The sequence below is a fragment of the Monodon monoceros genome, unplaced genomic scaffold (genome assembly GCF_005190385.1).
Source record: "Monodon monoceros isolate NGI ecotype Baffin Bay Population unplaced genomic scaffold, NGI_Narwhal_1 Super_Scaffold_7, whole genome shotgun sequence".
In the NCBI taxonomy this organism is placed as follows: Eukaryota; Metazoa; Chordata; class Mammalia; order Artiodactyla; family Monodontidae; genus Monodon; species Monodon monoceros.
In genome coordinates this window covers 84,148,786-84,163,804 of record NW_021703784.1, presented here as the reverse complement: position 1 = coordinate 84,163,804, position 15,019 = coordinate 84,148,786, and the positions used below count along the sequence as shown (strand labels likewise).

The 15,019-nt window shown below is 42.8% G+C and overlaps 1 protein-coding gene across 9 annotated transcripts in view; it reads right to left on the bottom strand.

Annotated features, from left to right (window-relative positions):
• CD44 (CD44 molecule (Indian blood group)) overlaps positions 1–15,019 on the bottom strand; it is an 86,648-nt gene that overhangs the window by 37,918 nt on the left and 33,711 nt on the right. For all 9 annotated transcript variants that reach the window (XM_029207268.1, XM_029207259.1, XM_029207260.1 and 6 more), the window contains exons 2-5: positions 13,269–13,434; positions 9,652–9,785; positions 3,147–3,215; positions 449–682 (exon numbers count right to left, since the gene is read on the bottom strand). In XM_029207268.1, coding sequence (XP_029063101.1) covers positions 449–682; positions 3,147–3,215; positions 9,652–9,785; positions 13,269–13,434 — 603 coding nt within the window. The remainder of the gene's footprint in view (positions 1–448; positions 683–3,146; positions 3,216–9,651; positions 9,786–13,268; positions 13,435–15,019) is intronic.

Sequence of the window (15,019 nt, the reverse complement as noted above, 5' to 3'; positions counted from 1 at the left end):
TGAATATAAATCAGGTTAAAACCTAAAAATATAAAATTAAACTGAGAAAAGTAGCAGATGAAATGGCATGCATATGCTATGATCACAACTTTATGAAAACAACCACAGATGGATAAGAACAAGAAGGAAACATGCAAAAATGAAAAGAGCTTCTGCATCAGGCTTGAATTGTCACCGTATCTCTGGGACAAGAGAACAAGGGAAGTTCTTCTGAAAAACTTCCAATATGGTACTTCTTGTAGATGAAAAAAAAAAAGGTAGGCAGTAGCAGTCAATGCATACTGTGCACTGGTGCACTGACAACCATAGCAGCCCGCCTCCCCAGATGATGTCACCACCTTCTAGAGACGGAGGCAATCAACAGGTGAGTGGGGATCGCTCAGGAAGAGCAGAGACGTTTTTTGCAAACGAATCGCTATTGGAAAGCACAGTGATTCATTCTCCTTACTGGTAGCTGAGGTAGTCTCTGGGCTGCTGGGGACCCAGGGACTATCTTGGTCCAGGGTCGGGTACACGGTTGGAAGATGGGTGTGGAAGATGTTGTAGCCCCCTGAAGTGCTTCTCTCACTGGAGGATCCACTGCTCATGTCCTCCTCGGGAGTGGTGCTGGGGTTGATGTCATCGGGGTTAGTTCTGTATTCCCCTTTCTTGGTGTAACGGGTGCCATCACGGTTAACAATAGCTGGGAGACAGAGAAGGCACTTTCAGAGCTGGACAGCTGACGTTTTCCGACTGCAGGAAAACTGTGGCTTATCTTAGAAGACTTCAAAGCTATTTTTCTTTTTTATGAAGTAAACCAACACCTAACTACCTCTCTAGTTGGGGGGATAGAGTGACTGATGCACTAAGAAAGTGAACTCTCCCTGCCTACCCACACACCCTGGAAATGCGGTGGGGGAAAAAGGGTGTGTTTGGGAGTCCCCAGGTTCGAGTCCCAGCTTTGTGTGGCTCTAGACAAGGTAGGTAACCCTCTGAGCTCCAGTTTCATCATTTGTAAAATAGGGATGATACTACCTTCTGCTATGAGCACTATATGATACGTTGTATGGAAAGTGCCTAGCGTAGTATTCAAGACAGAGTTGGTGCTCAATAAGTGATAATTCTCCTGCCTGGTCCCTACCCTCCCTTCTCAAGTGCATGTGATATTTGTTGCTATTAATTCCACCTATTTCGAGAAAGGATTTGAAATAGGAGACAAAGAAGTGATCGGTCTCAGCAGGGAATATACAAGCATAACTCATTTATTTGTGCTTCACTTTATAGCTTCACAGATACTGTGTTTTACACCTTGAAGCCTTGTGGAAACTCTGCGTTGTTAGATAATGGTTAGCATTTTTTAGCAATAAAATATTTTTAATTAAGGCATGTTTTTTTAAAACGTAATGCTATTACACACTTGGACTACAGTATAGTATAAATGTAATTTCTCTATGTGCTGGGAAACCAAAACAATTTATTGCAATATTCACTTTATTGCGGTGGTCTGAAACCTAACCCGCAATACCTCTGAGGTATGCCTATAAATTTAAAAATCCACAAAGAATTAAATTTTCTTTCTAAGCGGCAAATGTCAGTTTAAATGAACTTCCAGTCCTGGCTAAGAAATCAGTATGCTTAAATATCGACAGAGCCTCTGCCATCTTCTGTGAAATTCAACCTAAAATGAAGAAGCACAGATGTATACAAAGGTCAAAGTCTTTGGTTTAAACAAGCAGATGACTAGAATGACAGGAGGAGAAAGAGCAAGGAGGACTTCTTTCATCGTTCTCCTCTGAATGTGTTTGTTGCCTTCAAGCGTGGGTCACTCACTTCACAAGTGTGCATTTAGCGGAAATGATTTTCTGCTGTATGGCATTGGTAGGACTAAAGAGTCTGTCTGTCTGCCTATCTAGATTGCCCAAGTAGAACTATTAATAAAACATAAATTTGAAAACATTCCAAAGTCTCAATCACCCTAATTATCTCTGCAGATAAAGCTCTGACGAGAAAATATGACTAAACTTGAACAGGTCTAGACTTTGAGAGAGATCTGTGGGGACCAAGGAAATGGGGCATTTATTGAGCATCTACTATGGGCCAGGCGTGCATCAGACACATTATCTTTCTTAATTTTCATGACAAATTTCAAATGTTGTTTCATTACTCGGATGAGAAAACTGAGGCTCAGATCACCCGGGTGGTAAAGAACTAGGATTTCAAACCAGGCCTGATGTAGACAGCGCACCTCATAGTGCAGGCCTCCCCTTCCTTTTCCAAGGTATAGGCCAGGGGCAATCTCTTTCCTAACTGTGGGGGGCTGGAACTGTGTGGTCCAGGACGATTCTGGTCCCCCTGCCACCATCACCACTGTCCCCATGCACACGGAGGGGTCTGGCTCTTAGGAGGCAGAAATCCAGCCTCCTCATCACTGTGATACTTCTCAAAAAATGAGGCTCAGAGTCGATCAGGTCAAGGTTAACAGGTTGACCTATTTGAAAGTTCTGGCTGAAATATTCCATTTTCCACAGTGCCAACTGCCTACTTCTGAGGATAATCAAGATGGTTTTAGGTCGACATGTTGTAAATCATGCTGAAACGCATATCAGGAAGTTTGTATCCTTTATTATCATTTTTCAATACTCCAGTTAAATCAAACAGAAAATTTGGGGGGCCAGAATGTCCCTACCCCTGACACTTATCAATCCCTGTCTCTGAGAGAGAGAACATAGCTCAGACTCAGAGCCTTCAGCAGCTAGAATTTAAGAACATCATTTAATTTTTCTTACATTTACATTTATTTTTAAGGTTACATTTTATTTATAGCCAGAGATGTTGGCTTTCCATTTGCAGTTTTTTTAAATGTATTTTAAGTAGAAAAGAATGGGTCAATTAAATGAAAAATATCAAGTAAAAGATAGTTCTGTGTCCACAGAGATGCCAAAAAAATCTGAAAGTAGTTTTCAGACGACTGATGTTTGAGGAACAATGTATTGGGGTAAACCAGAAAGCAGTTTTAAGTCATCGAAGGAAAAGGGGAAGGGACGGTAAATCATAGCCACTGTCCCTAACCTTAGGGAAATAAGTGCTATTTTATAAAACATAGAAAATGCACCTCATCCTTTCTCCAAGAACAGGACAACTCAATCAAGGTTAAAAGAGATACGTACTTATGGTAATTGGTCCTTCAAAGGCATTGGGCAGGTCTGTGACTGATGTGCAGTCTTCTTCAGGTGGAGCTATGAAGTAGAAAAGAAAAAAAAGGCATGAGAACTTGAAAAAAATAGGAGCCTAATTGATGTCCATTTCTACTAGTTAGGATGGTATTTTATTATAACTTATCCCAAATCATTCTCTTTTTCTGAAACTTAAGTTTCCTAGGAACTTCTCTGACCTTGGTGACGAATTTCCCACTTTTATTTTGCTGCACACATTTTTGGAAGCTTACTTGTTCCCCTCCCCATGCCAACAAATTCATTCATTAACAAATGTATATGTTCTATATCAAGCACTGTGGAAAGCTGGGGATACAACGGTAATACGATAGACATGGTCCTTCTCTAATGAGGTATACATTAGAAGTTATTTTTAATTTATTATTATAAAATTAATATGGGAATAACTGTAAAACTGTTAAAATAAAGAAATGTATGAACTATAATGAGGAAATCACGTGTATCCCAATAATTTACAGAAATGATGGAAAAACACAGCCGACAAATGCAATCAAATGCCTGTCAACATGAACAGCATGAGAATCTGAAGATTAAAATAATCAACAAAGAATTTACTTAGTAGAAATATTTTTTTAAAAAACTAATCTTTCATCTTTTAATTAATGTATAAATTAATTGATTTAACAAATCTCCTAAATGCCTACCGTATATAGACTGCTTCTCCCCATATAGTTTCTGAGGTTGTCCGCCTTTGGTCCGGGTGCCCAGAGTAGTATTTCCTGAGGCTTCTGTTTTGGCTTATCTCATCACAGGCGCCTCTGACTTCTTTTTCTTTTGTCCTCCATTTACCTTCTACTTCCCCCCCCTTCTTCAGGGATAAAATTTCTGACTGTATGTTGGGCCTGCCTGATCACCCACAAATGTTACAAGAGCAGCCCTTTGAGAAGCACAGTCTAAAGCTCTCTGAAAGCAGACCCTGAAAGTTCCACCCTGCCTGCCATCCCATGAGTCCTAAAGGAAGCCTGTAGAATGCTTTAACCAGTGGTTCCATTCCTGCCCAAATGCTCTATTCCATAACTGGACCTTGTGTTGAGCTCTAAAAACTCAGAGAGTTTTAAACTGGCTTTGCTGTTACAGGAAGATTGGATTAATTTGTGTATTACAGCTTTTATACTCCGTGTGTGTGTGTGTATATGTGTCTGTGTGTATGTATGTGTGTGTGTGCGCTTTAATGTAAAATGGAAACTTATTTGTTAGGTTGGTTTTTTCCAGAGTTGCTTCTTGGCAAAGAGGAAAGAACAAAGAGATGGATGGATGGATGGGTGGATGGATGGATGCATGGATGCATGGATGGATGGGTGGATAAATGGGTGGATGGATGGATGGATGGGTGGATGGATGGATGGTTGGATGGGTAGATGGATGGATGGATGGATGGATGGTTGGGTGGGTGTATGGATGGATGGATGGGTGGGTGGGTGTATGCATGGATGGAAGGATGGGTGGGTGGGTGGATGGATGGATGGATGGATGGATGGATGAATGGATGGATGGATGGATGGGTGGGTGGATGGATGGATAAATGGATGGATGGATGGATGGATGGATGAGTGGATGGATGGATGGATGGGTGGGTGGGTGGATGGATAGATAGATGGATGGATGGATGGGTGGATGGATGGATGGATGGACAGGTGGGTGGATGGATGCATGCATGCATGCATGCATGCATGGACAAATGGTTGGATGGATGGATGAGTGGATGGATGGATGGATGGATGGACAGGTGGGTGGATGCATGCATGCATGCATGCATGGATGGATGGATGGACAAATGGTTGGATGGATGGATGGATGGAAGGATGAGTGGATGGATGGATGGATGGATGGGCAGGTGGATGGATGGATAAATGGATGGATGGATAGAGGGAGGCAGGCAGGCAGACTGCTATCACAAGGAAGTCTGTTATCACAAGTATTTTAAGTGTCCTGCCATAAATTGCTGGGTACCCATGACACTGGACAAAAACACAAGTTAAATGAAACAGGGTTTGATTGCTTCCCAGTTTCTAGGAGCATCTTTTCCCACAGATAAAGGGGATGCCCTTTACCTGCCTATTCTTTGGCCTCATAGTGAAACTAACTGGCAGCTTTATATATTCAACTGCAGAAGAGCAGGTTTTAGAAATAGCTGTTCTTGCAAGCGTTGATCAAAAGATTTCTCCGAAGAGAGACTCTTCAAAGAGAAAGTCACCTCCTTGGTAAGGCCATTCCTCACCATCCAATCTAAACCAGCCTCTCACCACTCTCCCACATCCATCACCATTGCATATTTGTTCTCATTTCTTCTTCAGGTTTCCTGGTAGCTAAAATTATCTTTACTTGATGGCTGTTCATGTCACATCTCACATCCCCTACCCTCTGCCACCCACCCACCTCCACAGAAATATGGAAACTCCACAAGATGAGTAGTAACTTCATCTTTCTTGGCTAGTTCTAGCCATTTATTTGTGATGGGGACAGAGAAGCACTCAAATATTTGTTGAATGAATGAAAAAAAAACACACCAATATAATTTCCCAACAGTCCATTCTTCCAGTAAACATACCTAAGATATTAATCCCCAAAATGGTCTGCAAATACAAACAGGTCAAGAAACATCCAGATGAACCCTGAATGACAATGCCATAAGAAATAATTAAAGGAAGTTTCAGATCTATCAGTTCTTTTACTCATTTTAAGCATTTACTCAACACATATGACAGATCCCATTATAAACAAGGAGAAAAAAGATAAACATTTCTGTGTCTGCTTTTGAGGAATTCACAGGTCATGGGAGACAATAATAATACTTCTTTAGATTTTTACAGTTTTCAAAAAATTTTCTCAATGATTCCCTCACTTGAAATTCAGGGCAAATAGCCAACCTGGGAGATCTTGCAGAGTATCTACACAGTCTGTTCTGGGGACACCACCAGAAACTGTCCTGACCTATGAGATGTTTCTGATATTATTATATTGCTCAGACCCAGAAACAGGCCTTGGATTATGGCTTCTTAGTGGCAGGGATGGAATAACCTCCCCCAATTTCAAACACAATTGCAGGTAACAGTCGTACACTGGGGATTTCCAGGAGTAAAGTTGTAACAGAATGAAGCATGATGTCAAGAACACTAAGACAGTTTTGCAAATGGTGAGAGCATTGGTTCGAATGGAGTCCCTTCATGCTCCAATTCACCCTAACTTTTATAAAGAACATCAAGTCTGGCAAACATACTAAGATGGATGCTGACCCAAATGCGCGGTTAATACATTCACGCTCCCATGTCAGATACAGGGTGTCACTGGACAGCCTTTCACTGTGTTTAATGAGCATCGCACTGCTGGGAGAATCAAGCCTGGTGAGGTTTCCCCGAACCAAAGGATTTGTTAGAAAGACTCTGAGATGAGCTTCCTGATAGGCTGCATCTCAGAAACCTTGCACCCACCACACCAAAATGACCAAGAGAAATGTTAATTATTCAGTCTAGCCAATCACTCAGTGACATAGAAAGACAGCTTCCTCAATGCCCAATACATACTTGTTGAATAAATGAGTGAATGAATAAAGAGATGAATGTAGAATCTTCCCCTAAAATCCTCCTTGAAAAGAGAACGAGGTATTTTACTGAAAGCAAACTTCAAAAACGAACTAATTCAGGTCAGTTCTCTGTGTTAACACAGAAGTCATCAAGCTTGTGCTGGGCCTGACCCCTGAGAAAAGAGGCAATAAAAATTATGAAGCCTTATTTTCATTTGTAAACCGTAGGCCGTGTTTTACAAAAACACTGCTGAAATTGTAAGCTTATGGAAAGTATCTGCTAAGATGGAGCTGGCTTTGGTCCCTGTAGCCAATTTGTGTCGGGATCACATCACCAAGTCCTGACCACTTGCTTGTAGGTCTCAGGCTAAGATAGATTCAAAGATATTTCCAATGGAATCCTTGGCATAGAGCACAAGGTTATCAAGATCTGTCTCTCACTCAACACTCCCATCATCATTCAACTCTAACCCAAGACATTTAGAATGTATTTATCCTTAGATAAACATTCTTCCCCAGCTCCTTTACTTTTCATCTCATGACTTCAACAAGATTAAATCCCAAGACAAGAAATATGCCCTCTGGTTCCTTCTAATTCCACTCTGCCCAACACACTACTGAATGCATGTCATTGATCAATAAATACTCTTTTTAAAACATATAGAAAATTGATAAAAGCGCTCTAACCATATTGAGTAAATTTAGATACGAGCAAAGGAAAACCATCACTTTGAACTTTACTACTTTGCTACAGCTGCTTTGCCACGCACTACCCCCCAGGACATCTCAAGCTTTTTAACAGAACTAACCTCCCCAAAGAAGAGGAAAGTTCATCAGTACCGTTCACTCCCTTCTTTGAAAATGGGCCCAACCCTATGGGCAAAAAGGACAGGGAGAAAAGTCTCAGTAACTGGCCTAGACAGCTTCAACTCCAGGTGATAAAACAGTGGGAGCTTCTACCTTTTTGAATGAAGGTTCTTTCCAGCAAGGGATACCAACTTGTAAAACAGGCGAGACAATGTGCATATACTACAACATAATTTATTGCATACATTCACCCGAAAAGATTCAGTGGGAGAAGCAACAGGCAGTGCCTCTCCAGAGGCTGGAGAGTATGTGGCCTTGAATTTGCCCTTCCCACGTGACCAACCCCTTCACCTAAAGCAGGAAGCCTTCCCAAAGCCTTCCTCCGACCTCTGACATTAAGCTAACCTAGTTAGACCACGTGTTGCTCTGTGTCTCTTTCCTACTGCATTGCATGTGGTTTTTCTCATCATGTTATTAGAATAGACTTTCTGGTATAGGTATGGGGACTGGATAGCGATCACGTATTGTTTAGCCTCAGTTGGACTCTCCTCCTTGGGTCAAACTCCACTTGTGTTCTTTGCTTATATAACAGGGAAGAGTAAACACTCTGTAGTTTTCCTCGTTTTAAGTGCCCCTCCATCGGTTCAGTGACCTGTATAAATTTGACATAATTTACTGGCCTCATGCACTCCATTTCAACTAACCAGTCCTGATATTTTCTCTTTCTCCTAAGCGCTAGAATTCCCACTCTCATCCCTGCTGCTCACACAACAGTGGATGGGTGGGGAAGCCAAAAGCTACTGATGTAATCTCACAATTTCTTTGATGCCCCTATTTAAGCTTAAAAATCCATGTAGATTTTATATTCTACTATCATATGTAATATCTGTGTTTGATTTATAAAAACAATGTCTTAAGTCATCATGTAATAATATCTGTCTCATATAGGTAATATCTCAAGTCATCTTCCAGCTAATTTAACATCCCCTTCCTACCTTTAAGGAAACTGACATGTCAACAAGATGTACCACATTTGCCTTGTGACTCCGTCTTCCCCTTCACACACTCTTAAACCTTCAGGGGGGAACAGAAGGCCCCATTTGAGGAGTAAGACATTTGATGGTTGGCATTCAAAAATTTGACATTGCTGGGTTTGACTCTCTTCAAAAGACCCTGAAGATCCACGGTGCACAGAATTTCAAGATGTTGCTAGGGCCTGAATTAGACTTGTAAGCACGAGTCTCCAGGCTGGCGGTTGGAAGCAAGTCCCTTACACAGGGAGGGGGGCCTGGCCAGCAGCCCAGCACGCATATCCTAACTTGGCTTTCTTATTCTCTAGCTGTTGGGTTTTCAGTTGTTGGGTAAGGACTCAAGAAGGTCAAAGGCCTACCATATATCCTCCCAGCCTTCTCTCTAGCCCCAACATGTAACAAACACCTCCAAGCGAAGCCATTTGGCTTATGCCCCAATGCTACCATTAGATTCGATTCATGTCACTCCCTTATTCAAAACCCTGCCATAACTTCCCATCACGCTGAGAATAAAGTCCAAACTCTCTACCATAGCTTACAAAGCCCTATGCGACCTGGCACCTGCCTACCTCTCTGACTTCATTCCCTGGCTTTCTCCCCTCTGATCACCGGGTTTTATCCACCATGGCCTCCCTGCTACTCTCAGCACAGGCCATGATGCTCCCACAGGCCTGGCTTTGCACTGCTATCCACGGTGCCATGGCTTCCCTCCCTCGCTTCGCTCAGGGCTCTCCCTATACCCAGCTCCTCAGAGGCACTTTCCCTATCTTCTCAGGAAAACAAAGCATCCCCAGCACTCTGTAGCCCGTTGCTCTGCTTTGTTTTTTGTAACGCTTGTTACGCTCTGACTTTATGTTAAGTTATTTAATATGTATTTGTTTACTGTTGGCCTTTCCAACTTAGTAGGTAAGCACCCTGGAGACAGGAATCCTTCTTCTCCTGGAGAGATACTCAGTGAACATCTGTTATGTGAATGGAGGCTACACGAATCCCCACTTAAGCCAAGATTGTCAGCCATGTTGCCGAAGGCTGGCAGGCCAAAAGCAACCCAGAACACAAAGCCAATCCACTTGGAACCAACCTGAAGCATTGAAGCAATACGTGTCATACTGGGAGGTATTGGATGTAAGGATGTACACTCCCGTGTTGTTTGCAGCACAGATGGAATTGGGGTGGATCCGGGGGATCACCACGTGCCCATCTATGAACCCGTACCTGCAAAAGAAACACCAGAGGTCATCCACCCGCAAGGCTATAAGCAGGGATTTCATAATATCCCATCGAATGACATTTCATGCAGTGCAATACTTCCTTCAGTTCACCCCAGGGATGCTACAAGGTTTCGACAACTGAGTTATGGGAAAGCCAAAAATAACAGCAGAGGGACAGTGAAAGGGACCAGCAAGGCTGATGAAGACAAAGTGATTTTTTTGGAGCTCTATAAAAAGTGTTTGAAAAAATCGATTCATGAAAGAAAAAAAAATTAGTTTCAAATAAAATCTATGGTCAGCAGTCAGGCCAGTTTGAACAAGCAGAGGCACGCCCAAGTCACAGAATGACCCCTTGACGATGTGAGACCCACTCTGGCCCGCCATTACCTTCCTATTTGCCAGAAAATACAGAAAATGACTGCCTCGCCTCAGACAGAACTAGGTGGCTCTTCGTTTTAGTCCACGAATGGCAAACCTGCCTTATTTCCCATACCCCCTCCTCTTCTTTCCTGGCCTCACCTCTTCCTGTGATGCCCTCACGCCAGACCTCATTGTTCTAAACACAAAGCCTTGTTTATATGCCAGATACAATGCATCTTGTCCCGTGAGCATCTCAGGCATAATTCCATTGCCAGTGGAAGTAAATCGACCGTCATTAAAATGCGAGTCAGAGTGATTAAGTAGATAGCAGTGCCTCATTAGCTCAGGAATTTTCCAGAAGCAGCAGAGAAGTGCTTAAGCCCCTTTGCCCCACCATGGTGTTTCTGGGAGCGGTTTGGAGCCGGTGGCTCTTTCAGATACAACATACAGCACCCAGCCTCTTCGATCAGCATCGTGGTGGCTGAATACTTACTGCACGATTTCTCTCCAATATAAAATGCCTCAGAAAATGAGATGTGGGCTGAGAAAATACCATTTACAAGGGAAGAGGCAGAGGCAAGGGAAGAGCAGAGAGGGAGAAGCTGAAGCGAACAGGTTTTTGAAAATGCAGTGCTGGCTAAAATGCACAGCCCAAATCCTTTTAATCTTTCCTGCCGGGAGTGACAGTACGTACTGCATCACCCTGCGAGACCTATGGGAATGGTTGTGAGTCTGAAATTTCTAAGCGCATCGAACTCATTACGTCTAAGTTGCAAAAGCTGACATGACTAATTCCTCAGCTGAATGGCCAGACTGGTTTCTCCAAAGACTCCTGAGCTTGGTGCGGGGAGCGGCCGCAATTAAATGTTAGTAAGTTTCCATGTATCTGAGAATTGCTACTAATCAGGGTGGGGCAGACAGAAGAGAGGAGATGCTAAGGTTCTTCCATCACCCGTGAGACTCTCGCATCTGTCCTGTGGCAGGTATCTGATTCATAGCTACCTGAGTGAAATTATGGAAATAAGTTTTGCAACACTTAAAACCAGCCATGGGTAGAATGATAACTGTCTTTGGCACAGTTTTTCTAAAATAATAACACTCCTTGGTGAGCCTCCTGCGCACCCCATTCCCATCACATTCTGCTAGCCTGTATCACGCCGACATTCTAGAATTTAACTTATTCCTGAGTTTTTATCACATCGTGTCGACCGCTGGTTTTATGTGTCATCCTGTCTATAAGTTGGAGATATTAAAATTTATATATGTGTATACTTCATGAGTAGGTTGTTGTTCCCAGGGAGGAAAGAAATACTCAGCAAATCCATCCATGCACCAGACTTTCATCTCCCTTTCGCTCTCAGTCCTTAGGGAGGGTGGGGTCATTAAATCTTGCCCTGGCCCCGGAAGCTGGTCTGGTATCCGAACTCCTCCCCATGAAAGTGATGTGGCCCAGGGTGGGCTGCAACTAAGCCTCAGCTGCTTCCTCTGCAAAGTGGGGTCATATAACCGACCCCTGGTGCAGTCTGAGGATTAAGAGAGGGATATGGGCAGGTGGGCTGGGCTCACCCAGCATCTAAAGGCTGGATGATTGGCCAGTGGGTACAGTAAGAACTTCCCCTGTTTTCAAAATATGAGAACTTTTCTCATATTTAGCAAGTTTGCCTTGTCTGCATTTCACAATCAAAATTCAGCTTACTAAATCCACTTTCTTAGGCCACTGACCTAGTCAGGGCCATATTTAAACAATTAGCCTTAGGAATAGAATAAGTGGACCTGCTAATTAGCTTTCCTTCATTGCAGCCTACAGCTCAGGTTCAGAAGCTACCAGAGCTATCTGCTCCTTTTATATTCTCCCAAGACCCTGCTCTGAACACACACAGATGCCTGCGCACATCTGCTCTTTGTTTTAGAGCAGTGCTGCTCATTAGGACTTTCTGCAAAACAGAAATGTTCTATAATCTACGTTGCCCGATAAAGTAGCCACTAGTCATTTGTGGCTAATCGAGCACTTGAAACGCAGCTAGTGCCAATGAAGAGCTAAAGTTTTGATTTTATTTAATTTTAATTAAGTGTAAATAGCCATCTGTGGCTACCATATTAGTGCACTCGTGAAGATGCGCTTTTTCCTCAACAGCAGAAGTATCTCAGTTCCCACCCATACTATGGGTGCCTTACTCTGTAACCAAGGACGGGGATAGACGTATTTAACTTACATTTAATGGTTTCCATAAGAGTTCTGCAGCTTGACTTTTTAAAAAGCAGCCTGTGTTTGCGTGTTGAAGAGAAAAGGGAACCACGTTACCTAACGCTATCACATTGCAAAAGTGCAGAGGGGTAGCTGCGGGCTGGGGTGGAAACTTCAGAGAGCAGTTGTCCAGATTCCCCAGAGCTCTTCTAAAGAAAACCAACCAAACCGAAACACTTCACCACGGTGGTCACCACTGCTCGCTCTTAATGTGCACCACTTTCCACAGGGCCATGAGAAATTCAGAAAAATAAGGGCTATGCCTGCTGTGAATATCCTGGAGCAGATATCCTGGGCCTGAGGACAGCTCCCTGAGCACTGTGATGTCTGGTAGGAGGCCTCTCTTGGTCCCTCTCATCGCTTTCGCATCACTTGTAATAATACATCTCAATAATTTTCATGCCCTTTTCTCTCAAATCAGAGCAACAGAGAAGAGAAACAAAATCAAAAGAGAGAGAGTTGTTTGAAAAACCTGCTTTAGCCAAGTCTGCAGGGTGAAGACTCCACCAGGCACAAATTTTTTTCAAGCACTGTTATTTGGTTCCCTTTCTCTTGTGGTTCTGACAAGGATATTGCACGCTTCTTCAAAGCCTGGAGAGCATGTTGTGGAAGCACCTCAGGCAAGTGGCTTCCAACACATGACCCTTAAGGGCCTCCTCTAGGCAACCCCTCCCTCTGTGATTCACAAACGTGTCTTCAGCCGGCCCTCAATTTCAGCTGGTCATACTGGTTCCAGATGGACTTGGCCAGATTAATGGGTGGTGCCAACTCTTCGGGCAAGCAGCCGTTCAGCTGTCACGGAGGAGCCTTCCTGGGCCTAAGCCCCACCCCCTGGACCCAGGCAGCCTACTTTCCCGCAGCAGGTGGGGGCTGGTCCCTTACCTGCAGGTCTCAAACCCTGCGCGCAGGGCTGCCTCCATCTGGGCCATGGTGGGCAGTGTACAATTGAAGGCCTTGCAGAGGTCAGCAGCCTCAGTCTTCGAGATGCTGTAGCGACCATTCTTCTCCACGTGGAATACACCTTTGTATCGGCAGGTTATATTTAGATCTATGGGATGAAAAGAAAAGGTTAGATTCTTCTGCATCAATAATTTGGAAAGGATAAGAAGTCTGTTTTAGAGCAGCCTCATTAAAAAGACAAATAATCTTCCCTACTGGCCAGAGCCTTCAACATTCACTGTAGCATTTCAAAGCATCACTACTTCACTCTCAAATCTGAGATAAGAGGCAGAGAGTAGCATCACTTTTACATTCTCTCCGCCGACTGCTCTACAACAAAGTTTTTACAAAGCATGTGATTTATTTCTGATTAGGAAACTTGGGGAAAACTTACAAAATTCGGGGAAGTAATGAAGGAAAAGCAAGTCCACCTCTAAGAAAACTACTGCAAACATTTTAAACATTTTGCTATATCTTGTTTCAGTTTGTTTTCTGAATGTGTGTGTTATGTATATACTTGCGTAGTTTAAATGGTACTAAATATACAATTTTAGGTGTAGGAATCTTTTTTTCCACTTAATGAGTATTTTTCCACAATCACGTGGTACGGCTCCCCAGCTGATAACCTCCAGTGACTTCTAGTCACACCCAGAGTAAATTTCCTTATCATGGCTGATAAGACCCACATGACCTGGCTCCTAACCTTTAAGTAGCTCACTCTCTTCCAGGCACAAAGCTTTCCTTCAGTTCCTTTGGACATTCTGAGCCCTTTCCCACCTTAAACATTTAGGTCTGACTTTACCATTTCTTTTTTGTTTTTAAGATTTTGCAAAAACTATATTGATAGGCTATATGTGTGGAAGTCAGTTCTAAGGGGGAGTTAGAACAAGATGGGATAGATGGGATACAAAACAATATTGGACCTAACTTACTGATATGAGTGCATTTTACATGTTTAGGTTTTTTAAAAATTTTTTTATACAATTTTTAAAGGTTACACTCCATTCAGTTATTACAAAATATTGGCTACATTCCCTGTGTTGCACAATACATCCCTGTAGCTTATCTTACACCCAGTGGTTTGTACCTCTTACTCCCCTACCTCTATATTGTCCCCCGGCCCCTCCCAACTGTTAACCACTAGTTTGTTCTCTACATCTGTGGGTCTGCTTTTCTGTTATATTCACTAGTTTGTTTTATCTTTTAGGTTCCACATATAAGTGATAGCATACAGTATTTGTCTTTCTCTGACTTATTTCACTTAGCATAATGTCCTCTAAGTCCATCCATGTTGCTGCAAATGGCAAAATTTAGTCCTTTTTTATGGCTGAGTAGTATTCCATTGTATATATAGACCACATCTTTTTATCCATTCCTCTGTTGATGGCCATTTCTGTCTAGAATGTACTGTCCTCTGATCATCCCATTTTGTTTTTCAACTTGAAATCACCTCAACTTAGGGTCCTTCCCTGAACATTCTTATCCAACCCTCAGCGTCTCCCTCAACTTACTATGCTTTTGTGTCTTCACAGCAACTTGTCTATTTGTGCATTTGGTTTTTTCTGTCTGCCCTTTCTTTTGATGGAAACTCCAAGAAAGCAAAGGCCTTTTGCCTGTTTACAGCTGTTTCTCTAACACTCACATCAGTGGCAGATAGAGAGCAGATGCTCCATAAATATTTGTTGAATAAATGA